Source organism: Hemiscyllium ocellatum, chromosome 32 (assembly GCF_020745735.1).
Source record: "Hemiscyllium ocellatum isolate sHemOce1 chromosome 32, sHemOce1.pat.X.cur, whole genome shotgun sequence".
Taxonomy (NCBI): domain Eukaryota; kingdom Metazoa; phylum Chordata; class Chondrichthyes; order Orectolobiformes; family Hemiscylliidae; genus Hemiscyllium; species Hemiscyllium ocellatum.
The window spans coordinates 44,576,086-44,602,512 of NC_083432.1; the positions used below are offsets into that span (position 1 = coordinate 44,576,086).

The 26,427-nt window shown below is 41.5% G+C and overlaps 1 protein-coding gene across 5 annotated transcripts in view; it reads left to right on the forward strand.

Moving 5' to 3' along the window:
• Positions 1-6,586: 6,586 nt before the first annotated feature.
• Positions 6,587-26,427, forward strand: part of LOC132831016 (phosphatidylinositol 5-phosphate 4-kinase type-2 beta) — a 120,862-nt gene continuing 101,021 nt past the window's right edge. For 4 of the 5 annotated variants that reach the window (XM_060849040.1, XM_060849041.1, XM_060849042.1 and 1 more), the window contains exon 1: positions 6,587-6,970. In XM_060849040.1, coding sequence (XP_060705023.1) covers positions 6,839-6,970 — 132 coding nt within the window. In that variant the 5' untranslated portion in view covers positions 6,587-6,838. Of the gene's footprint in view, positions 6,975-26,427 lie in introns of all 5 variants that reach the window. The other variant, XM_060849045.1, reaches the window with a different exon arrangement.

Below are 26,427 nucleotides of genomic sequence, written 5' to 3' on the forward strand. Positions count from 1 at the left end.
TCCCTCATAATTTTATAAATCATGGGGCAACACAGTAGCTCAGTGGTTAGCACGGCTACCTCACAGCACCAGGGACCCAAGTTCAATTCCACCCTCAGGTGACTGTCTGTGAGGGGTTTACATGTTCTCCCCGTGTCTGCGTGGGTTTCCTCCAGATGCTCTGGTTTCCTCCCACAGTCCAAAGATGTGCAGGTTAGGTAGATTGACCATGCTAAAATGTCTCATAGAGTTCAGGGATGCATAGGCTTTGTAGGGTGGCTCTGGTTGTATGGACTTCAGAGGATTGGTGTAGATTTGATAGGCCAAATGGCTTGTTTCCACACTGTAGGCATGGACGAATTAGACTGAAGTATCTGGTCTGTGCTGTACATCTCCAAGACTCTAAGTGATCTACTTGATCTAAGACTGAGGTTGATTTTTTAAATGTTTTTAAATTTTGTTTATTGATTTTCACTAAGAGAATAAAACAATAGAGCAGGAAAGTGGAGTTGACATAAAAGTTCAACCATGATCATATCAAATAGCACAGCTAGCTCAAGGGGCTGAATTGCCTACCGCTAATTTTGAATTCATTCACAGGATGTGGGTTTCACTGGCTAGGTCAGCATTTATTGCCCAGAAGCAGTTAAGAGTCAACCACATTGCTGTGGGTGTGGAGTCACCAGACGAGATAAAAATAGAAGTTTCCCCAAAGGACATTAATGAACCAGATGGGCTTTTCTGACAATTGATTCATGGTCACCATCGGACTCTCAATTCCAGATTTTTTTTTATTGAATTCAAATTCTACCATCTGCTGTGGCAGGATTCAACCCCACGGCCACAACATTACCTGGGACTCTGGAGTTTCAGTCCAGCAATAATACCATGAGACCATCACCTCCTGTAATTCTGCTCCTAGTTCTTATGTTCTTACAACGTTATTGAATTGTCAAGCAAGCCTGAGGAACAGCTTGGCCTATTTCTGCTTTGACTTTTCACACTCTTGCCTATCACTGTGGCTCAATTGGTTGCTCTCTTGGTTCTGAGTTACAGTGTAATAGGTTCAAGTTCCAATCTCAGATGTTGAGCAGAGATATCCAAGCTAACACTCCAGTGCAACATTGAAAGAATGCTCCACTGTTGGGAATATGTACATAGTAAATCATGTGGTTTAAAAGTGATTCATCATATATGAAACCCTCTGTACTGTTTTTCAGAGGCATCTCAATGAGCTCAAGAAATTTGAAGCTTTCTGATGAGTCATACATTTTTGCTTTATTCCACAGAATGTTTTGACTAATGATTTCTAAACAATTTCAAATGCATATCCCATTGAGAGCTTTATTTTGGATATGGCTCACAAAGCAGACCAGAAGAATGCCATGCGGAAATCATATGGTGATCTGATTGGAATGCATTTTGAGTATACTGTCAAACTTTTGTCACTGAGTCACAGAGGAAAGGCTGTTTCCTCCTGACAGAGGACTGACTTATAAGAAAGAAAATGAGACTTGCATTGCTGTAGAGTAATGGCAAAGCGGTCTCCAACCAATTAAGTATTTTCGAAGTGTATACCTTGGGATAATGGCCACCTTGATTAGATCATTTCCTAACAAAAAAGCAGAGCTGCAAATGCTGGAAATCTGAGACAAAAACAGAAATAGCTGGAGAAACTCATTAGGTGTGGCAACATCTGTGTCCAGTGACCCTTCTGTTGACTCTGTTTTTCTCTCCACTGATGTTGCCAGATCTGCTGAGTTTCTCCAGCAATTGTTGTTTTTGTTTCAGATCATTTTTTGCTGTGTATCACACCAATTTATGAAAGGCCCTAATGTAGTCACTCTTGAAAAGTGTCCAGTCTACCTCAGATTACCCCGTGGAAAGATAAGATGTTAAAATGTTTGAGCAATAGGTGAGGCTGGCTCTTTCGTTTGCTGTCATCAAACCAAAATGACATTCCACCTATTATGTAAATAGGAAATTTGGTATTTGATTTCAGTGCCAGTATGATGCCAGTATGTAGATGATACACCTATGGCAGATCATATCATACAGGATATCCCTTCAGCTGTTTCCAACAAGTAAGATACTGACCGCACCTAACCAGCACATAATTACACAAGTTACAGTATAGTGTTTAATATTAGATGTGATCCTACAAGTGGACATAGAGGGATAATCCTTAATATGTCACAAATAATGTTGACAAGCAATTTAGATTTGTCAGTCAAGCTCACAATATGGTGCACTTGCATTGTATTAACAATTGCACATATGATTTGGACATATTAGTCCACAGGCCCTGTTCTTTGCAGATAGGAAATAACATGTACATGTACTGTACCTGATTCAACTCCACAAAGTAGCTGTTAGCCATTCGCTGCTTCATTTCTCAGGACAAGGCTCTGGCCAGTCAGAGACAACCTGCTTTGTTTAAAATATAAACAAAGGCTGCTGTTAACTGTCAAACATCATAAGGGTGCATTCCACATGGCAACACCCTACCAGTTCACTTGCCAACCAATCAGCATCTCCTCTCATGCAGTACAAATGATGGTTTTCACCCTGAATTGGTATTCTTGCGAAATGTCCTGATGAATACATGATGAAAAGCTTTACAAGATGTAACTTTTTTCAGTTCCACTCAAGAAATATTGAAGAAGACACAGTGGATTTGCCTGCTCTTCTTAGAATAGCACCACAGCATCTTTTACGACCATCTAAGAGTGTGGATGGGGACTGCACTTAATCTGAAGCAGAGGACAGCACCTCCAGCAGTCCAGTACATTCTCGGGATTGCACTGAAGTACCCTGCAAGGTTATGTGCCCAAGTCTGTGTAGCTGGCTGGATGATTGAAGTAGGGGGAGGGTGCCTTGAACACAAAACTTTCTGAATGATTGCAAGTCTGTTTAGAAATGTTGAGAAGTCTAGGAAGACAAATGCATCTTGTCTTTGTCATCGACAAACCACATATGGAAAGTGGAAGACTGAGGGGTTACCTTACAGAGATTTATAAAATCATGAAGAGGCATAGATAAGATAGATAGCCAACAGATTTTCCCCGTGGTAGGGGAGTCTGAAATCAGAGGGAATGGGTTTAAGGTGAGGGGGGAGTGTTATGAAAGGATCCAGAGGGGCAAGATTTTTTTTGCATAGAGTGTGGTGAGTGTCTGGTATGGGCTGCCAGAGGTAGTGGTGGAGCTAAGCACAATTTTGACATTTAAGAAACATTTGGACAGGTACATGGATTAGATTAGATTAGATTACTTCCAGTGTGGAAACAGGCCCTTCGGCCCAACAATTCCACACCAACCCGCCGAAGCGCAACCCACTCAAATCCCTACCCCTAACCTAACACTACGAGCAATTTAGCATGGCCAATTCACCTGACCCGCACATCTTTGGACTGTGGGAGGAAACCGGAGCACCCGGAGGAAACCCACGCAGACACGGGAAGAACGTGCAAACTCCACACAGTCAGTCGCCTGAGGCAGGAATTGAACCCAGGTCCCTGGCGCTGTGAGGCAGCAGTGCTAGCCACTGTGCCACCGTGCCGCCCAAATGGATGGGATGGGTATGCAGGGATTTGGATCAAACACTAGCAAATGGGACTAGAGTAATTGTGAAAACTGGGCAGCATGGACAAATTGGGCCAAAGGGTCTGTTTGCATGTTGTGGATATATATATGACTTTATATTTATTGCATTGATATTAGTAGTAATTGTTTTCAAGAATGATCCCAGTGATGAAATGCTTTTCATCTGAGGAGCAGTTGAGGACTGTACTTGATGGTGTTTAGAAGGCTGAGGGGTGATTTGATTGAAACATACAGAGTACTGGATAGAGTGGACATGGAGAAGATATTTCCAGTAGTAGGAGAGACAAGGGCAGGGGGACACAGCCTCAGGGTAAAGGGACAACTCTTTAGAACTCAGATAAGGAGGAATTTCTTCAGCCAGAGGGCAGTAACTGAAATAACTCCCAGAGGCTGATATCCCATTACCAAGTCACCCTTTATTTACACATGAACAGTCTTTGACTATCGTATTGCCTTATCCAGAGTCAGGCACAAGTGTCTGTACCCCTGACACTCAACCTTTTTATATCATCCAGAGCTCCCTGATTTGACCAGATTAAGAGCCTCAATGACACAACTCATATACTATGAGGTTCAGCTAATCTAGCTCATTATTATCACAACAGTGACTCTGTGGAACTCATTACCAGAGAGTGCTCTTGTAGTAGGTTAAAATCAACTAGGAGAAAGTGAGGACTGCAGATGCTGGAGATCAGAGCTGAAAAATGTGTTGCTGGAAAAGCACAGCAGGTCAGGCAGCATCCAAGGTGCAGGAGAATCAATGTTTCGAGCATAAGCCCTTCTTCAGGAATGAGGAGGGTGTGCCAAGCAGGCTAAGATAAAAGGTAGGGAGGAGGGACTTGGGGGAGGGGCGTTGGGAATGCGATAGGTGGAAGGAGGTTAAGGTGAAGGTGATAGGCCGGAGAGGGGGTGGGGGCGGAGCGGTTGGGAAGAAGATTGCAGGTTAGGAAGGCGGTGCTGAGTCCGAGGGTTGGGACTGAGATAAGGTGGGGGGAGGAGAAATGAAGAAGCTGGAGAAATCTGCATTCATCCCTGGTGGTTGGAGGGTTCCTAGGCGGAAGATGAAGCGCTCTTCCTCCAGGCGTCGTGTTGCCATGGTCTGGCGATGGAGGAGGCCAAGGACCTGCATGTCCTTGGCAGAGTGGGAGGGGGAGTTAAAGTGTTCAGCCAGCCACAGAGCGGTTGGATTGGTTGGTGCGGAACACCTTCCACCCCGACCTCAAATTTACCTGGACCGTCTCAGACTCCTCCTTCCCCTTCCTAGACCTCTCCATTTCTATCTCGGGCAACCGACTCAACATGGACATTTACTATAAACCGACTGACTCCCACAGCTACCTAGATTACACCTCCTCCCACCCTGCCCCCTGTAAAAACACCATCCCATATTCCCAATTCCTTTGCCTCCGCTGTATTTGGTCCCAGGAGGACCAGTTCCAATACCAAACAACTCCTTCTTTAAAGACCGCAATTTCACCTCAGACGTGGTTGACGATGCTCTCTACCGCATCTCCTCCACTTCCCACTCCTCCGCCCTTGAACCCCGCCACCTCCAATCGCCATCAGGACAGAACCCCATTGGTCCTCACCTACTACCCCACCAACCTCCAGATACATCGTACCATCCTTCATCATTTCCGCCACCTCCAAACAGATCCCACCACCAAGGATATATTTCCCTCCCCTCCCCTATCAGGTTCCAGAAAGACCACTCCCTCCGCGACTCCCTCGTCAGGTCCACACCCCCCACCAACCCAACCTCCACTCCCAGCACCTTCCCCTGCAACCGCAATAAATGCAAAACTTGCGCCCACACCTCCCCCCTAACTTCCCTCCAAGGCCCCAAAGGATCCTTCCATATCCGTCACAAATTCACCTGCACCTCCAAACACATCATTTACTGCATCCGCTGCACCCGATGTGGCCTCCTCTACATTGGGGAGACAGGCCGCCTACTTGCGGAACGTTTCAGAGAACACCTCTGGGACACCCGCACCAACCAACCCAACCACCCCGTGGCTGAACACTTTAACTCCCCCTCCCACTCTGCCAAGGACATGCAGGTCCTTGGCCTCCTTCATCGCCAGACCATGGCAACATGATGCCTGGAGGAAGAGCGCCTCATCTTCCGCCTAGGAACCCTCCAACCACCAGGGATGAATGCAGATTTCTCCAGCTTCCTCATTTCCCCTCCCCCCACCTTATCTCAGTCCCAACCCTCGGACTCAGCACCGCCTTCTTGACCTGCAATCTTCTTCCCGAGCTCTCCACCCCCACCCCCTCTCCGGCCTATCACCCTTACTTTAACCTCCTTCCACCTATCGCATTCCCAACACCCCTCCCCCATGTCCCTCCTTCCTACCTTTTATCTTAGCCTGCTTGGCACATCCTCCTCATTCCTGAAGAAGGGCTTATGCCTGAAACGTTGATTCTCCTGCTCCTTGGATGCTGCCTGACCTGCTGTGCTTTTCCAGCAACAAATCTTTCAGCAGTGCTCTTATAGTGATTGGAATGAGAGTGAGGTGGATCTCACTGATCATGAGATCCTTGATTGGGGTTGTTAACTGGGGCAATCAGGGAGTCCTGACTGACAGATATCAACAGAACATTGAGAAGGTCTCCTCAGTCTAGGTACTGGCTTTGGCTAGCTAGTCAGAGCCCATGTACTTAGTGATGGGATACCAGTCTCTGTGCAGTTATTTCAGCTGTGGAGACCAAGTCATTGAATGTATTTAAGCCACAGATAGGTTCTTGACTACAAAGGAGATCAAGGTTTATAGGCAGAAGGCAGGAGAATGGGGTCCAGGAACATATCAGCCATGATTGAATGGTGGAGCAGACGCACAGGGCTGAATGGCCTAATTCTCCTCCCATACCTTGCTGTCTTCTGGTACTGGTAGGTGGCAGTGTTTTCTACAGTGTGGAAGAGGGTAGTGTTCATTGGGTTGTAGACACATCTTAGCAGCAGGGGGAGCAGCTTAATAGCTTGGAGAAAGAAGGCGAGAGAGAGAGACACCGAAACAGACAAACAAGAGACATTCATAGGGTTTTTTTTAGTTCTCATTCGTCCACTCATAAGGAGGTACCATGACATTTTGGTCTCACGTTTGCAATGTGCCGACAAGCCCAGAAATTTAAAGGCTAAGAATTAACAAATACCAGAAGCAAGGGGAGGTTGCAAAAGGGAAATACTAAGATCCTTCTTCTTACATTTGGTTTCTCTTTTTTGAGGGGGGGTAATTTTTGTTTTACAAAAATGGCAGCCAACTGTACTGCCAGTGCCAGCAAGACAAAAACCAAGAAGAAACATTTTGTGGCTCAAAAAGTGAAGCTCTTCAGGGCCAGTGAGCCCCTCCTCAGTGTCCTGATGTGGGGAGTCAACCACACCGTGAGTAAGATCAGATCCTTCTTAATTATTGGAATTATTATAATTTATTTATTCATGCATCTTAAAGAGGATAATGTACTTTAATATGAGAAGCTGGAACTTGAGAGAGTGATGATTTAAGATGCTCAACGGTTTTATATTTTTTCTGTTTTAGACCTTCATTTAAGATTGTGCATATTGCAAGAGAAAACATGTTTTTAAGAATTATTTTCAGTTTAATTTTTAAGGATGAACCTAACCTGTTTGGAGCTGGAGGCCTGCTACATTTTTATGGAGATCTTTTGGGAGGGAAACTCATCTAATAATGAATGACAAGTAAATATGTTGTTGCTGAACAATGTTTTAATGACTTGCACTGTTTTTATTAATAAAAATGGAAAGCAGAAATGCATCTTTTTCGTCTTGTTAAAGATCCAGTTTAGGGCGGAGGGAGGAGTTGGGTTTCCATCAAAAAGCACAATTAATAATTTAATTCCGATTAGTTTTTTAAAGCAGGGTTTATTAATTGGAATATTTAGCGCGACTTTTATGTTTAATTATTTCGGGTTCGTGTATATTTTTTTCTCGCGCCCAAAGAGGGAATATTTTATTTTGTTTTCATTTCAAATTATTAGCATTTGAATTCCCTCATATTCTTAGTGGTGGGCTTTGCATTGCTTTCTCTCTGGATTTTTTGGCCCTTTTACGTTTTTCCTGTCAGTGACTTGATTTCTGTCAAAGTTTATTATAAACCAGTTCACGTTTTAGGGAAAGAGAAATCGTCGCTTATTGTCAATAAAACTGATCTTATCAGAGTCGTGTCATTTTAAAAAAAATTGTCCTCCCCTCTTTTGATGCGATTTCGGGATTCCAGTAACCGTGCCTTCAGGTCGAACTCTCTACTCAGGCAAGTCCGAGGCTTCTGCGGCCTAGCTCTACCCAGCTTGAGGTTTTATCTTTCACAAATACTAGTTAAGAATGCTCTCAGGCATCAAAATCCCCCTTCCAAACAAACCCACGAGATTAAGGAGGTAGAGCAATGATTTAAGTGAATGTTTAGTTATTTTGGGGGCTGTATGTGTTAGTTTTGCACAATTGTGGGTTATGGTTTATAATTTGTCTTGTGTTTTGGGTCCAGTAATTCCTGTAATTTCATGATTTCACTCTGGGATTACAGGATTTAGTATAATGTTACGTTTCCAAACAAGTTTGTGATTGACTGACTGTGTGTACAGTATCTCATTTTCAGCATCCTGCTGCCAAATTGCTTTACAAAGAGGCTATAAAAGTTCCTGAAGCAACAATGTACATCTTGATGCCTATGTGGTGAACTTTTTTTTAAATAAAACATCAATGGATTTTTACTAGGTAAGGGTGTTGAGGTTATGGAGCCAATACAAGTAAATGGAGACAAGATCAACTATAATTTCAGTAAATAATGTTACTGTTTTGAGGGACAGAATGGCCTTCTCCAATTCCATTGGTGCTGATGCAATGCATCGGAGGATCCTTCATTATACGGCTGTGGAGCATTGCAGTCATACATTTGAAGTTAGGAAGCAGAACTTATGGTGCCCTTTCAGGTAACTCAGGTGCTGCATTATAAATACCAGCCCTTTTTTAAGTGGATTCACACCAGTGATATGAGGTGGATTTGAAGAATTGACTTTTGTTTAAAACAAAAATCTGACTGGTGCAGTATTTCAAGTAGTGATTTGAAAACCTGGCCATTCCTTTGTGAACGTTCCCGGTTCACCTGTTCCTCATGTTGGTTGGGAAATGCAGTGGAACACTACAGTTACATACTCATGTAATCCTTCCTCCTCCCTAGCTCGATGTTCTCACACCCAATGCAGTGACATGATTGAGACTGCAATCAACCCCAGCACAAGCAGAGGATTGAACCTTGGTTTTTCTTGATCTGTTTCATTTTGACCATTGAACACCGGAGGAACCTGTGTTTATTTTGTGACTTTATTTTAATATTGTTTCCAAATCAGTTCTGCATCTGTATCCTTTCATTTTTCTAACCAGGTGAAATTTGATAGGCTGGTAGTAATGAAAATGTTTCCACTTCTGAGGGGTTGCAAAACCAGGAGGCATGTTGCTACCAAGTTTCTTCTAAGTTACTAATTATAGTTTTTTAATGCAGAGAATTGTTAGACTGTGAACCTTGCTACCTCCCAGTGAAGATGAGACAAACAGCATAGATTTCATGTTAAGGATAAGTATGTGATGATGAACAGAATAGAAGAACAGGGTTGGATAAAGTAGAAAGTGTGGATACACGTCATTTGGCAAAATGTCCTATCTCTGTGCTATAAATTCCATGTATTTTATAAGAGAAGAAATATGAATGCTTTAATGCTACCTTTGTAAATTAAGTTCATGTCCCAAAGTCTGCTTCTTTAATACGAATTTCTGAGGCATGAGTACGTTATAAATGCATAGTAATCAAGCTGAAGGATCATTGTCTGAGTGAAGTATCCTCGGCAATGAATTAGACAATACTTGAGCATTTCGGGCAAAGGAGAGAACAGAAATAGCCTGTTATGTTGCTTGCAGAATTTCACTTACTTTTTTAAAATTGTCACTGCCTCAAAAGTCTGTGAAATCATTTAATAAGATTTCACCCTGTAATTGTGGGTGCCTATGCCATGTGGACTGCAGTGGTTCAAGAATGTTGAGGAGATCAAGGGACGGACGATAAATTTTGACCATAGGCATGACGCTCACATCAATCATTGAATAGCAAGAAAACTTGCCTTTTTAAGTGAGTGAAAAAATGCTTAGTCAACTCAACTAAATGGGCAGTGCTTTCTGGCTCAGTTGATTTGTGCTGTGGAGTTTGATCTATTGTTTTTAACTCATCCTGTTTCATAACTTTTACAAACAACTCAGCACTAGAATTAAAAAATGTAGCTAACTTACCTGGAGAATAAGTGCAAGACTCATGTTGAAGTTCTTCAGCTTTTTTACTATCATGGGCTACAACTCCAAAAATGTATTTTTTTCTGACACCCCAGCCAAGTGGCCATTTCATGTTTGTGTGTTTTAATTGTGGAGTACCATAACAGCTAAGTTTGATACTGAACACACTTTATAGCAGTATAATGATTCAGAGTGGGAATGTTGGACATGTCATTCTGAGGCCAGTTGTATCAATGATCCTTCCTCTTTCTCATACTGACGAACTTGCCACATTCTGCAATTAAACATGTGCATGGCTCAGCCAAACATCAGATTGTTCTGTTGCCAAGTAATTAGGATGAGGGATGCATATTGAATTGGCCTCTGTGCCCTTTTGAAATTAGAAAATGTGCAAGAGTTTTGAAGTTTATCTGGGATCTCCATGTTGAAATAACTTAACAACTCCATAGAGTTAATTGTCCTACCAGTGTTTCATCAGATTCTAGCTGGGATTGCTAGATTTTGTGCTATTGTTGTTGGAATTGTCGAAGTCAAATGCCAAAATGTGGGTAGATTACTTAGGAGACTGAGAAGGTGGTGAGTTGTCTTCTTGAACTGCTGCAGTCCATGTGGTTTGGTACACCCACAGTGCTTTTAGGGAAAGTGTCCCAGAATTTTGACCCAGTGACTGTAGAAATATTGATATAGTTCCAAGTCAGGATGGTGCATGCCTTGGATGGGAATTGGAGATGGCAATATTCCCACGTGTCTACTGCCCTTTCTTGCCATGGAGCTTTCGTGAGTTATTGTTGTCATTCTCCTCCGTGTTAAGCTCCATGGGCCTGAAGATTTGGTAAAGGTTGTGAGCACTTTTATCCGGGTGGTGGATTAGAACACACAGGTTTTCAATTTGGGAAATGTGATTTATGAGAATATTGCTTTAAACACCATGTGGCATGAGAAATCATATGGGATGCATCAAAGTAACCTAAAGATAAAAATCTTGCTACACTCCTTATCATAAATCTCGAGTGGGAGTCATAACTCTTCTGAATCTTGGGGTACTACTTTGAAATTGGTCCTTTGTGGCTAATCTTCAGTTTTTATAAAATGTGTTCCTGAAAATATAATTGGAAAGTTCTATCAAGTCTTTTCCTTCTTGTGAATGTGACAGTCCTTGCATTTGGTGCCTGATTACAAAATCAGTAGGCTCTGCAGCCGGAGAAGCTCTTAAGGTTACTTTGATCACACTGTTACAGATCACTGACTGTAACAATTCCTACAGTATCTAGTTACCTTTTGTATGAACGAACATCCAGTTGATTGTTGCTATGATGCTTACACATTAGGTTTATTGATTATGACATAACATACAAACCTGACATACCCTAGCATAACTGATTTGTTGAGTGATAATGTAAAGAGTCGTTTTTTTTAACATACTTGTATGTTCAATAAATGTTGCCTCTCGAACTCTGCTTAGAACTCAGATCTTTTATTTAAAAAAAACCTTTTCAGGATTGTGTAGCATTATTTACATCATCCAAGGGACTGCCAAAAAAGAAATAAATGAAAATAAGTGAGCAAAGGAAGCTGAACATCTATTATCAAGCAAACTTAAATAACAGTTGTAACACACCTGATGCATGAAAATTATGTGCATAATTATCCAAACTCCCAAATATTAATAAGCAGTGAGAGTTCAGTGGCTAAAACAGCTATGACTAGGATTAAAATCAAAGAAAATTGGTCATGAATTGACATGATAGCAGAAGATGCATGCAGCTGGAACAGTGTATTGGGGGCTGATTTACTGCCTATAGTAAAATTAAAGAGAGAAAGAAAGATCTTGAATATGCCACTGTTAATGATCATTCAAAATGCTGTAAAATCAAAGAACTTTTGAAATGGCGTCATTGTGGGCAAATGTGGCAGCCCCTTTTATAAATAACAAAGTTGTACAAATATCAGTGTTATAATAATTTTTATTTTAATTAATTTAATTGTTTTATTTAATGCTGGTTGATTGATAAATATTGGAAGAACCTTCCTGCCGTTAAGGTATTGCCGGGATCTTTTGATGACTACAAGATCAAAAGCTTTGGGAATGTGTCTATCTTTGCAGCAGTTTTCAGTTTTCATATCTCATGTATAAGACGGCACCAATGTTCTTTCCATCAGTATTACATTGAAGTGTCAGCCTGGATTATGTGCTCAAATCTTGTGTTGAGCCCACAGCCTTCTGACTCCACAGTGAGAGTGTCATTGAATCAAAGCTGTGACCTAAAATACAATGCTCTGCAATAGCCATGTAGCAGAATGCAGTTTATCAGATGTGGCAAAGAAGGCAGGTGTGAAACATGAAACTCCTAGTTAGTGAATTTTCAATCACAGCCTTGCTGTAGAGTGCTTTTGTGATACTTTTGTTAACTAAAGCTGATTTGGGAAGCAAACGGTGTTTCTGTGAACTTCTCTTTTAAGCATTTCTGAAAGCCTAAACATTAACCAAGGTTCTTCTGAGTGTCAGATTTTATATACCAGCAATATTTATTGAACATGTAAGTATATAAAATATAACTAACTCTTTACATTAGTGTTCAACAAACAAGTTATACTAGGGTATGTCGGGTTGCTATGTTATGTCATAATCAATAAACCTAATGTGTAAGCATTATAGAAATAATCATATTCCTGTAAACAATCTTAAGACATTTTACCCTGTTAAATGCAGCACATAAAAGCAAGTTGTTGTTGATGAGGTAAAAATAGAGACGATGGCCCCATTTGTGTGGTAGATTAAAACCTGTGATCATACGTGTACAAATAGTCACTAATAAATCCAATTGGGAATACAGGAGAAATGTTTTTAACTAGAGTTTGACTATAATGTTGAACTCATTAACACAAGAACTAATTGAGGCCAATAGCAAAGAGACATTTAAAAAGGCAATAAATAAATATCAAACAAGAAAAAGGAATAGAACAATATCTTGTCATAGTTATGAAGTAGGATGGAAGACATTTGTGTGTAGCAAAAATGCTGATATAGACCACTTAGGCTGAACTTGATGTAAATTTTATTTAATTCATGTTATACTGCTCTGGTCGCCACATTACCAAAGGAACGTGGATGCTTTGGAGAAGGTGCAGAGGAGATTCACCAGGGTGTTGCCTGGTATGATGGGTGCTAGCTATGAGGAGAGGTTGAGTAGATTAGAATTATTTTCATTAGAAAGAAGCAAGTTGAGGGGAGATGTAATTGAGGTCTACAAAATCATGAGAGGTATAGATAGGGTGGATAGCAAGAAACTTTTTTCCCAGAGTGGGTGACTCAATTACTAGGGGGTCACAACTCAAGATGAGAGGGGAAAAGTTTAAGGGAAATATGCATGGAAAGCTCTTTACGATGAGGGTGGTGGGTGCCTGGAACACGATGCCAGTGGTAGTAGTAGAGGCGGGCACGATAGCGTCATCTAAGATGTACCTAGACGGATAGATGAGTGGGCAGGAAACAGAGGGATGCAGATTCTTAGAACTTAGGTTTAGATAGAGGATCTGGATTGGCGCAGGCTTGGAGGGCTGAAGGGCCTGTTCCTGTGCTGTAATATTCTTTGTTGAATTGGGATTTCTCACTTTCTAAATTCGAATTCAGGTGTGTATTAACTGTGCAAAGTTTTGTCCAATTTTATTTGAGGGCTCATGGAAGTGAGAAATTGACTTTACAATGACAAAGTATGCCCTGTGCTTCAGCCATGTGAACAGAATGATTCTGGTGTTGCAAGTGAGGACTGAAGTCAATTAAAATTGCCTTAAGAATAAGTGTTCACGTTGCCATATGAAATGACAATTGACTTGACATAACCTACCCTCTCTTGATCTACTTCCCTTGTCTGCAGTATACCTATCATTGTCAGTTTTGTCACAGTGACTGTTTCATTTGTTGTGTTGACTGAATCTGAATGCTGTTTAGAAATGTTGTGTATTTGCAAGTCTTAGATGTGAATAAATGTATACTGTGTCAGGATATCCTGTTTATATCTCCATTTGAGGCTTCAAAGAAGCAAATGTAAATGCTGATCTGCAGCAACCATTAGATGGTCCAAACAGATTTGATTGCTGAACTCCTTTACAATATGCAAATTAATGCAACTTCATTCATATAGCAACCTCAGTGTAATTTAACATCCATGAGAGCATTCTAAAATAACATTTTGCATTGCGACACAAGGAATTGTTAAGGCAGATGTCGAAAAGCTTGGGAAAAGTCATAGGAATTTAAAAACAGACGGAAAAAAGACTTAGGGCAGACGAAAGCATGATGCTATAATTGAAATTCGGGATGTTTAAAGGGCCAGCATTAGAGTGGTACAGCTATCTTGAGAGTTGTAGGTTTGGAGCAGCTTACAGAGATGAGAGATTGTGGGGCCATAGGAGGATTTGAAATTAAGAATTCAAATTATAAATTTGAGGCATTTCCTAACCGGGAGCCAGCATAAGCCAACAATAATCAGGGTGATGGATAAATGGATATGACTTTAAGAACCATTCTGCCTATTAAATCTTGATGAGTTTTTCGTATGGATTCAGTCACAACACAGCAGTCCCAATCTGTTTCACTTCAAAATCAAGATGTGATTCTGAATCACATTGTATTTATATTATGATCCTGGACAAGACTACCATATTTATGTTACGAGCTCTCTAGGAAACAGTGATTTTGTTCAAAGTGGACAAAGTATGAAATCCCAGATATTTACAAAGAAAATGTCATAAGATTCCAGGGTTTTAAATGAACAAATTAAACTCAGTTGTGAAGACCTAGTATGGGTATATGATCTACCAAAGGAAACTTTTATATTTTGAAAGTTAAAGTAAAATGAGACAAAAATTCATACAAACTGAGACTGAACACCCCACAACGTATCAGTTTGCAAATATGACCAAGTCAGATCTCAGATTTATCAGCAATCCTTCCTCATCCACTCCCAAGATAATAGTGACAAAGTGGGTGTTAAAACTTCTCAAGGATTGACAATTCACATTTTTGATCTGGTCTCAGCTCCCTCAAGACATGTCCCGTGATTGAAGCATGACGACTGTTTCATTGACTGCTTATGTTCTGGTTGATGGCCCTTCCTTCCAGAGCTTATGCACCCTGGCTTCTCAAAACTACACTTTAACACTTAGATGCCAGCTTTTCACTGACAAGCTAGTCCTTTTTTTTTCCCCACCAAGCTCTAATCTTGCTCAGTTGCATGAAGCAGTGCCTCAAACTCTTTACTGAGTTCTTACGGCACAGATCTATCCAACTATTCTCAGAATGTCTTCCCGAGCCCCAATTCACAGAACCACTGTAGTTCCGTTGCCTTCTGAGCAGTTCAGGCAGCTCTGCTTCCATTCACCTGCGTTTCATGCAATGCCATTCTGGTAACAATGTTAGGTATACTTTTGAGTATTTATAAGACAGTGGTGAGTAGATACTTGATAAGTAAGGACTAATGCTTCTTGGGAATAGGCAAGAAGGCGGAATAATCCAGTCAGCCATGATCTTATTGAATAGTGGACCAGGCTCAATGGACTGAGTAGCCTACTCATAATCTGTATGTTCATTTTAACTAATACTTGCTCTGAGTCAGACCACATTTTGCAGAGTTTTGGGCCCCATATCTCAGGAAGGATGTACTGGCCCTGGAGCATGTTCAAAAGAAATTCATGAGACTGTCCCAGGAATGAAAAGCTTATAATATGAGGAACGTTTGAGGACTCTGGGTCTATACTTGATGGAGTTTAGAAAGTTGAGCGGGAATCTAATAGAAACTTACAGAATACTGAATGGCCTGGACATTTCCATTAGCAGGAAAGACTAGGGTCTGAGAGTACAGCCTTGGAGTAAAGGGAAGACCTTCTTAGAATGGAGTTAAAGAGAAACTTCTTCAGCCAGAGAGTGGTCAATCTATGGAATTCACTGCCACAGAAGGCTGTAGAGGTCACTTGAACCAGTATATTTAAGATGGAGATAGACAGGTTCTTGATTGTCAAGGGAATCAAGAAACTGTGGAGAGAATGGGATTGAGAAACTTATCAACCACGATTAAAAAACGGAGTAGATTTGATGGGCTGAATGGCCTGATTTCTGCTCCTATATCTTATGGTCTATACCTTTTGAGTGATGGTGTCAACCACTTTATGACAGGATTACCATTGTAAATACATAATCTAAAATTGTCCTCAGACAGATCCATGAATAGATTATGAAAATTTGTTTTAAACTTGATCAGCCCTTGGGAATTAGAATTCTGTTCATGTCTGAAGCATTTGGCCAGATTTAGATCTTTTTGACTGGGCAAGATTCTCCAGATGTGTCCGTTCTCTAAGAGGCGAGTCTTACATTGGTTTACTGGCAATACCTTGCTCTGAGTGAGAATTTGCATCCGTATATTAATGGATAATGCAATCACATGTTTTTAAAATAATACGATTCAGTCTGAAGATTGGCATTTGTTAATGAATTAGGGGTGTCATCCTACTGCACAAATGTGAGACTGGTGAGTTCGGTAAACTTCATGCAATTCTGAAATCATTTAACATCAACACCCTGTTGATGTTAATCAATACTATATTTGAGTTAAACAACAACACAGTTTGGCTCCATATGAAGTTTTGCTTCTTCAGGTATTCCGTTTCTCTTTTCCAACTCATTGACAATTCCAAAAACTGATTTTTTTCTTTCCTGCCCAAGTGTCAGTTCTTTCTCCACCCTTTCTCGTGTTTTTGTAGGTAGTGATTCTTGCTAGTGTGCAACTCGATGGGCTCCTGCACCTTTCTAGCATTACCTTTTTAATGTATTATAAGGGGTGTCATGTTGGAACTTTATGGCTGAGTGTGACAGGAAACTAGATAGATCAAGTCCTTCAATTCCTGTTCATGCATTAGCAAATTATCATATTAATAAAAATGCAAATGATTTTATTAAAAATAACTGCTAATCGTTTACCAAAATCTATTGTTATAGTTTTATATATTAATTTAAATAACCACCACAATTATTGAATCTTCTGAAGTGAGAAAGCCCATTCAGTTTTGCCAGATTAAGTTGCAGCAGTGTATATGTTACTTATAGATTTCACTTCAAGTAGTTTTTACTTCTTTGAAAATACTAAAAAAATTTGTGTTGTTTTCTTTTAATATGATATTAGTTACTGGGTGCAGGCAACCAAACCTGTAGAATCCTGCACCATGTAACAAAATCAGTGGAATACAAGGAAAAGATGGTGGTAGCATGATGGCTCAGTGGTTAGCATTGTTGCTTCACAGCACCAGGGACCTGGGTGCAGTTCTATCCTTAGGCGACTGTCTATGTGGAGTTTGTGCATTCTCCTCATGTCTGTGAGAGTTCCCCCCCCCCCAAGTTGGAAGCTCAGAGTTAGAGGTTGGAAGCTCAGAGTTAGAACAAACAGAGTTGTAGTCTCTGGTTTGTTACCCGTGCCACGTGATAGAGAGTCGAGGAACAGGGAGAGAGAGCAGTTAAATGCGTGGCTACAGGGATGGTGCAGGAGGGAGGGATTCCGGTTTCTGGATAACTGGGGTCCTTTCTGGGGAAGGTGGGACCTCTATAAAAAGGATGGTCTACACTTGAACCTGAGGGGCACCAGTATCCTTGGGGGGAGGTTTGCTAGTGCTCTTTGGGAGGGTTTAAACTAACTCCGCGGGGGCATGGGAACCAGGACTGTAGCTTTAGGGTACAGGACCTTGAGTGTAGGGAGGTTAGGAATAATGCAGCGATCTCTAAGGAGGGTGCCTGTAACCAGAAAGGTGGATTGAAGTGTGTATACTTCAATGCCAGAAGTATAAGGAATAAGGTAGGTGAACTTGCAGCGTGGGTTGGTACCTGGGACTTCGATGTTGTGGCCATTACAGAGACGTGGGTAGAACAGGGACAAGAATGGCTGTTGCACATTCCAGGGTTCAAATGTTTTAGTAGGATCAGACATGGGGGTAAAAAAGGGGGAGGCGTGGCATTACTTGTCAAAGACAGTATCACAGCAGTGGAATGGACGATGGAAGAGGACTTGCCATCTGAGGTAGTTTGGGCTGAGGTTAGAAATAGGAAAGGTGAGGTCACCCTGTTAGGTGTTTTCTACAGGCCTCCTAATAGTCCTAGAGAAGTAGAGGATAATATTGCGAGGATGATTCAGGAAAAGAGTGAAGGTAGCAGGGTGGTTGTTATGGGGGACTTTAACTTCCCAGATATTGACTGGGAGAGCTATAGCTCGAGTTCATTAGATGGGTCGGTGTTTGTACAATGTGTGCAGGAGGGTTTCCTGACACAATATGTCGACAGGCCAACAAGAGGGGAGGCTATATTGGATTTGGTTCTAGGTAATGAACCAGGCCAGGTGTTAGACTTGGAGGTAGGTGAGCACTTCGGGGACAGTGACCACAACTCGGTGACTTTTACTTTAGTGATGGAGAGGGATAATCGTGTGCCGCAGGGCAAGAGCTATAGCTGGGGGCAGGGAAATTATGATGCAGTGAGGCATGACTTAGGATGTGTGGATTGGAAAAACAGGCTTCAAGAGAAGAACACTAATGAGATGTGGGGAGTGTTCAAGGAGCAGCTACTGCGTGTCCTCGATAGGTATGTACCAGTCAGGCATGGTGTAAAGGGCCTTGTGAGGCAGCCGTGGTTTAGTAAGGAATTGGAGTCCCTTGTGAAAGGGAAGAAGGCGGCATATGTAAAGATGAGGCGTGAAGGTTCAGTAGGGGCGATTGAGTGTTATAAGGTAGCCAGGAAGGAGCTAAAGAGGGAGCTAAGAGAAGCGAGAAGGGGACATGAAAAGTCTTTAGCTGGTAGGATTAGGGAAAACCCAAAGGCTTTCTATAGGTATGTCAAGAATAAAAGGATGACTAGGGTAGGTATCGGTCCAGTCAAGGATAGTAGTGGGAAGTTGTGTGTGGAGGCGGAGGAGATTGGAGAGACATTAAATCAGTACTTTTCCTCAGTATTCACTCAGGAACAGGACACTGTTGCTGATGTGAATATGGAATCACAAATAATTAGAATGGATGCCCTGGAAATATGCAGGGAAGAGGTTTTGGGAATATTGGAAAGGATGAATATAGATAAGTCTCCTGGGCCTGATGGCATTTACCCCAGGATCCTATGGGAAGCTAGGGAGGAGATAGCAGAGCCATTGGCCTGGATTTTTATGTCGTCGTTGTCAACAGGAATAGTACCAGAGGACTGGAGGATAGCGAATGTGGTCCCATTGTTCAAGAAAGGGAGTAGGGATAGCCCTAGCAACTATAGGCCAGTGAGTCTGACTTCAGTGGTGGGCAAAGTCTTAGAGAGAATGGTAAGGGATAAGATTTATGAACATCTGGGTAGGAATAACGTGATCAGGGATAGCCAGCATGGTTTTGTGAAGGGCAGGTCGTGCCTCACAAACCTTATTGAGTTCTTTGAGAAGGTGACCAAGGAAGTGGATGAGGGTAAAGCAGTAGATGTTGTGTATATGGATTTTAGTAAGGCGTTCGATAAGGTTCCCCATGGTAGGCTAATGCTAAAACTTCGGAGGTATGGCATTGAGGATACATTAGAGGTTTGGATTAGGAATTGGCTGGCTGGAAGGAGACAGAGGGTAGTAGTTGATGGATTATGTTCATCTTGGAGCGCAGTTACTAGCGGTGTACCACAAGGATCTGTTTTGGGACCATTGCTTTTTGTTATCTTTATAAATGATCTAGAGGAAGGACTTGAAAGCTGGGTAAGCAAGTTTGCGGATGACACAAAAGTCGGTGGAGTTGTGGATAGTGAGGAAGGAAGTGGTAGGTTACAGCGGGATATAGATAAGTTGCAGAGCTGGGCGGAAATGTGGCAAATGGGATTCAATGTAGCTAAGTGCGAAGTCGTTCACTTTGGTAGGAATAACAAGATGATGGATTACTGGGCTAATGGTAGGCTACTTGGTAGTGTGGATGAGCAGAGGGATCTTGGTGTCCATGTACACAGATCTCTGAAAGTTGCCACCCAGGTAAATAGTGCTGTGAGGAAGGCATATGGTGTAGTGGGCTTTATTGGCAGAGGAATTGAGTTCCGGAGTCCTGAGGTCATGTTGCAGTTGTATAAGACTCTGGTGCGGCCTCATCTGGAGTATTGTTTGCAGTTTTGGTCGCCATACTATAGGAAGGATGTGGAAGCTTTAGAACGAGTGCAGAGGAGGTTTACCAGGATGTTGCCTGGAATGGTAGGAAAATCTTATGAGGAAAGGCTGAGGCACTTGGGGCTGTTCTCATTGGAAAAGAGAAGGTTTAGGGGAGATCTGATAGAAGTGTATAGGATGATTAGGGGTTTAGATAGGGTAGATACTAAGAACCTTTTACCGCTAATGGAGTCAGGTGTTACTAGGGGACATAGCTTTAAATTAAGGGGTGGTAGGTATAGGACAGATGTTAGGGGTAGATTCTTCACACAGCGGGTTGTGAGTTCATGGAATGCCCTGCCCGTATCAGTGGTGAACTCTCCTTCTTTATGGTCATTTAAGCGGGCATTGGATAGGCATTTGGAAGTTATTGGGCTAGTATAGGTTAGGTAGGATTCGGTCGGCGCAACATCGAGGGCCGAAGGGCCTGTACTGCGCTGTATCCTTCTATGTTCTATGTTCTATAAGTTCAAAGATGTGCAGCTTCAGTGAATTGGCCATGCTAAAGTGCTCACTAAATCTTGTTCAAGAATGTGCAGGTTAGGTGGATTAACCATGGGAAATGTGAGGTTATAGGGCTAGAGTAGGGGGAGGCGGGTCTGGGGTGCGATGCTCTTCGGAAGATTGATGTGGACTCAGTGGGCCGAATGGCCAGCTTCCACACTGTGGAACTCTATATGATTGTAGGCATCAACATAGGCCACACTTTGTCAATGCTGTTACCAATACACAAAGGGCATATGATAAAATTCTAAGCAAAAAATGATTTGACATGGAATTTGAGATAATTTTTTTGATGTAGGTTAGTATTTGGTTGGGAAAGGTGCCTGAGCAAAGACTTTGTTCCCTGCTGGTATGTGACAATGGATGTTTCATTTATATTGTTTTAATATGTTACAATACAATGGTATGGTATTATTGTATGTGTGTGTATAAAATATATGTTAAGGTATTTATGTAGATGTGTGAATATATAAATACCATGATGTGGTATGTATGTACATGGACTGTCTGTATAAATGATATGGGATGATATTTCTGTACATGGGTGACACTATAAATCACTTGGTGTGTTTTTTTTGTGGATGAATGTCTGCATAAATGATATGTTATTGTTTTTTGCTGTATGTGGGTATCTGTATAAATGATGCAGAATGATTTTTCCAGTACATGGGTGTCTGTGTGTATGTACGTGGTAAGATCTTTCTCTGTACATTTGTGTATAAAAATTATATGATATTTTTCTCTGTACATGGGTGTCTCTATAAATGGTATGATATGATTTTTACTGAACATGGGTGTCTGTATAAATTAGTTGGTATGATTTTCTTTGTACATGCGTGTCTGTATAAAGGATATGGTATACTTTTTAATCTGTGCATGGGTGTCTGTGTCAATGATATGGTCTGTATTTTTTTCTGTACGTATGTGTCTATAAATGATGTGGTATGGTTTTTAGTGAACATGGATGTCTGTATAAATGATATGCCAGGATCTTTTTGCTAGGTGGTGTATGTACATGGTATGATGTTTTCTCTTCATGGATGTCTTATTAATGATATGGTATGTTGTTTTTACTGTACGTGGGTGTCAGTATATATGCTATAGTATGATTTTTCTCTACATGGGTGTCTGTATAAATGATATGGTGTGATTTTTGTTTTCCCCTTGTACATAGCTGTCTGTCCAAATTTGTAGATGAAATTAAATAAACAAGAAAAGCAAATCAATGAATTAAGTTCACTGTGGGGAAGTGTGAATTCCTCTACTTTGAATCTAAAAGATTTAAATGAAACTGTAAAGGAGCAAAGAAATTGAGAAGGCTCTGTGTTCAGATCAGTAAAGCAAGTGTAACTTCAAGAAGAATCATAAAAGGCTCATGGAATTCAAAAGAAAAGTGATGCTTCAATTATCCAGAGCTTTGACCCAGTTCAGTCTGCAGTTGTGTGTTCAGTTTTGGACAACAAGCTCAGTTAAGATATATTTCAGGGAGTATGGAAGAGAATAATCAGAATCATACCAAGGCTTAAAGGCATAAGAAACTCAGTATGTCTGACAGTGTCTATGGAGAGAAAGCAGAGGCAGTGTTTTGGGTTCAGTGGCTCTTCTTTTGAATAAGTAGTAGCTAGGAAATGGTGGTACATATGCTGAAGGAGGTGAGGGGTTGTGAGGAGGACGTTGCATGTGTGTGGGGTGAAAGTGGAGGAGTCAATGAGAATTGGCGACAGCATCTCATTTTCCACTTGGGGACCCTGCAGCCTTCAGACTCCATATTGAGTCCAATGATTTTAGGGCCTGAACACCTTCCTCCATGTCCTTGATGCAACCTCAAACACCCCAGGCTTTGTTCTCCCCTTGGCTGCTTTCAGCACAGCCAACCCATTTTCACTTACTTATGGTCTCCGTCAACAGCTTTTCTTTCTCCATGGTTTGAACTTCAAGTTAGGAGGCTGAAATATTTAATCAGTTAAGAAACTGGGATGCAGTGAGTATGAAGAGGAAAGGGAGGGATTTAGGTTTACTCTGTAGGGAAAAGCTCAGATGAGCTGAATGACCTTGCACCCTTTAACAAAGTGATCTTATGAATTTGTTCTTGCAAATTATATGTTAAAAGAACAATTTCATTTTTTTTGCCATTTGATTGACACAACTGTTACCATGCTACCTTGAAATTTGGTCTGTGTTCCATCAAAGTCCCAATGTGTCATTTTGCGTATACTCCTCCTATTCTCTGCAGCTTCATAGTTTTGGGAAAGGGGCTCATTATACTGCCTCTGAATTTTCCCTCCCTTTTCCCATTATTAGAAAAACAAGTTTAATGTCATGTAATCATGGCTATTTGATTGATCCCTTATCCCATTCTACTGAACTTGGTAGCATTCTGCACTTTTGAACATTTAGTTCTTCAGTTCGGTTCCTCAATAACAATTACAATGGTCTGTGTTTTATGGCTGTTGTAATAGAAATTAAAGTCTGACTCATTTGTCCTTTTGAGATGAAGCATCAATTACTCAGTTTCCAAGACATGGAATCAGCCAAGTGGGAGTAATGTCTGAACAGGTAGGGGACTGGAACTGAGCACGTGCTACAAGACCTGTTTGGTACTGAACCTGATTTTTATACCATCTTTTATTACTTCTTCCAATTTATGGCCCTTGCAAGACCGGAAATACTTGGCAATCCAACGTTCTGAGTGTAATACACCAGTACCATGGGCTCACACCCTGTGCAATCAGAAAATAATGCAGCGTTCTTTTAATGAAACACGTGTGGCTGCGGTAGAGAATTGGGGCAGAGGCAACAATTTCAAGACCCCTTCTTCAGCTTTCTTCCCTCATCTGAGTTATTATTGTAGCCATGTGAACACATACATATTAAATTTTACATTGACCAGCGTAAAGCTTTTGTTTTGTCATGTCTGTTTCTACATCCTCCATTACAGCCGAGATCTTGAGTGTGACCAAACTATTACTCTCAGCATATATATTTAGGCATCGATCTTATGAGCTCAGTGGCAGCTCTCTCATCTTTAAACTGGTATCATGGATTCAATCCTACTCTAAAGGGGTGGCACGGTGGCTCAGTGGCTCAGTGGTTAGCACTGCTGCCTTACAGCACCAGGGACCTGGGTTCGAGTCCCACCTGAGGCAACTGTCTGTGTGGAGTTTGCACATTCTCCCTGTGTCTGCGTGGGTTTCCTCTGGGTGCTCTGGTTTCCTCCCACAATTCATGGATGTGCAGGTCATGTGAATTGGCCATGCTAAATTGTCCATAGTGTTAGGTGCATTAGTCAGGGGTAAATGTAGGGGAATGGGACTGGGTGGGTTACTCTTCAGAGGGTCGGTGTGGACTTGTTGGGCTGAAGGGCCTGTTTCCACACTGTAGGGAATCTAAAATCTAAAGCTGGCATTTCAGTTGAAATAATGATAAGGTAATGCAGGAAATGTGGCAATCAGTTTGCACACAGGAATGTAATCATGACCAGATTATCTGTCTTAGTGCCCAGGCAAGAAATGCTCTGCTGTTATTTGAAATAGTGTAATGTGATCTGTTAGGTTCACGTGGAAGGATGGGTAAGACTTCCGGTTAATATTCAACTGAAGACTGTAGCTTTGAAAGTGCCATACTCTCTCAGAACAAACTGTAACCCAGATGTGAGAGTGCACTGAGTCATAGCTGATTCTGGGACACTTCTCATTTTACACAACACAGACTCACCATGGCCAAGTGAAAAAAAGCAAGATACAAATATGGATCTACACACAACAGTTGCTCCTGTTTTGTTAAAATACCACTAATGCAGATATACTGATTGTTGCTAGAACAGTACATTGATTCCAAACTGATGACAGTTGTAGTGATCGTAACGATGTTGGCTAGATGGACCTCGTACAATACGACTTCTCTGATTGAGGCTGTTAATCTGACCCAATCAGGAAGCTCTACCTGACCTATAAAAAGGGTGAGTGTTGGAGGTACAGACACTTTGGTCCTTGACTCTGAATGAGGCAGTACTAAAATCAAGGACTGTTCATATGTGTAAATAAAGGGTGACTTGTTGATGGGATACCAGTCCCTGTGGGGTTATTTCATCAGTTGTCAGCAGGGGAAAGAAAAAGCCATTCAAACATTTCAGGGAAATATTGAGATGGAGAGCATTGCCAGCAGTGTACTTATTCTTTAAAGAAAAGAATGGCATATTAGTTCTGAGAACATCAAATGTTTCAGCATCAAGCACTCTCATGTCATGACCATAACATATAAGAGCAGAATTAGGCCACTCACCCTTGCAGCTCCAGCTTTCAATCCAAGGTAGACAGACAGGAGGCTGGAAGAACACAGCAAGCCAGGCAGCATCAGGAGATGGAGTAGACAGCATTTCGGGTTTGGTCTTTCTTCAGGGTTATACCCGAAATGTCGACTTCTCCACCGTCTGATGCTGCCTGGCTTGCTGTGTTCTTCCAGCCTCCTGCTTGTCCACCTTGGAATCCAGCATCTGCAGATTTTTGTCTCTAACCAGCATTCAATCATGGCTGATATGGCTCCCAACCCCATTCTCCTGCCTTCTCCCATAACATTGATCCCCTTACTAATCAAGAACCTATCTATCTTTGTCTTAAATACACTCGATGTCTTAGCCTCCACTGTCTTCTGCGGCAGTGAGTTCCCTAGATTTGCCATCTTCTGGCTGGAGAATTTTCTCAACTTGGTTCTAAAGAGTTGTCCCTTCACTCTGAGGCTCTGCCCCAAGGTCCTGGACTCTCCTACTAGTGGAAACCTTTTCTACACATCTACTCTATCCAGGCCTCTCAGTATTCTGTAAGTTTCAATAAGATGCCCTCATCATCCTTCTAAACTCCATTGAGTTAAGACCCATAGTCCTCAACTGCTCCTTTATATGACAAGCCCTTCATCCTCAGAATTATTCTTATAATTTTCTTCTGGACCCCCTCCAACACCAACACATCTGTCCCTAGATACAAGGTCCAAAACTGCTCATAATATTCCAAATGAGGTCGGACCAGAGTCTGATGCAGCCTCAGCAGTACATTTTTGCTCTTATATTCTAGCCCTCTCAAAATGAATGTGAACATTGCATTTGCCTTCCTAAGTGCCAACTGAACCTGCATGTTAATCTTAAGTAAATCCTGAACTCGAACTTCTAAGTCCCTTTGTGCTTCAGATTTCTGAAGCCTTTCCCCATTTAGGAACACACTCAAATCAGAGTCGGGTAAGTGTACACTTCAGAAAGCAAGCAACTAGAGTTGAGCTAAAGATTGTCATGAGTTGATTTTATGGTAGAACAGGCTCGAGGGTCGGGATGCCCATTTCCTGTTCCTATCAATTGTTGCCTGCAAATAAAAATCCTACTTTTTGCTTTTTATAGTTTTATTTTGTAATTCCCTGTCTACAGGGAGCTGTAGTGAGACCATTTTGTACATGACCTTTCCAAGCAGTGGTCAGTTGAGATGTTTGCCCTAAAGGCTGGGCTGAATTTGACACCGTTTCAGAGGTGAAAGCCAGTGCCTAGATCATTGCCCCAACTGTCTGTGGAGAGTATGTTCCATCGATTTTCTTTTAATTGGTAGACAAAAGCTAATATGAAAATCCCAAATTGAAAGCAATGGACAAAGTCTGAAAGTCTTCATGGTAGAAGTCTGATTAGCTCTCGATTATCTAACAGAATTTTCATGGAAGTTTGAGGTTGATTTTGTATAAACCAGGTCAAATCAAATTGAGTGTTTTTAATTGATTATTTTCCCCTCACTCAGCTCTTAACCCACTAGTTGTCTAAATATCCTTTGCTCAGTTGGATACATTATCTATACCGCTTCAGTGTTTAGTTTTGTTTCTGACAGTCCGCTG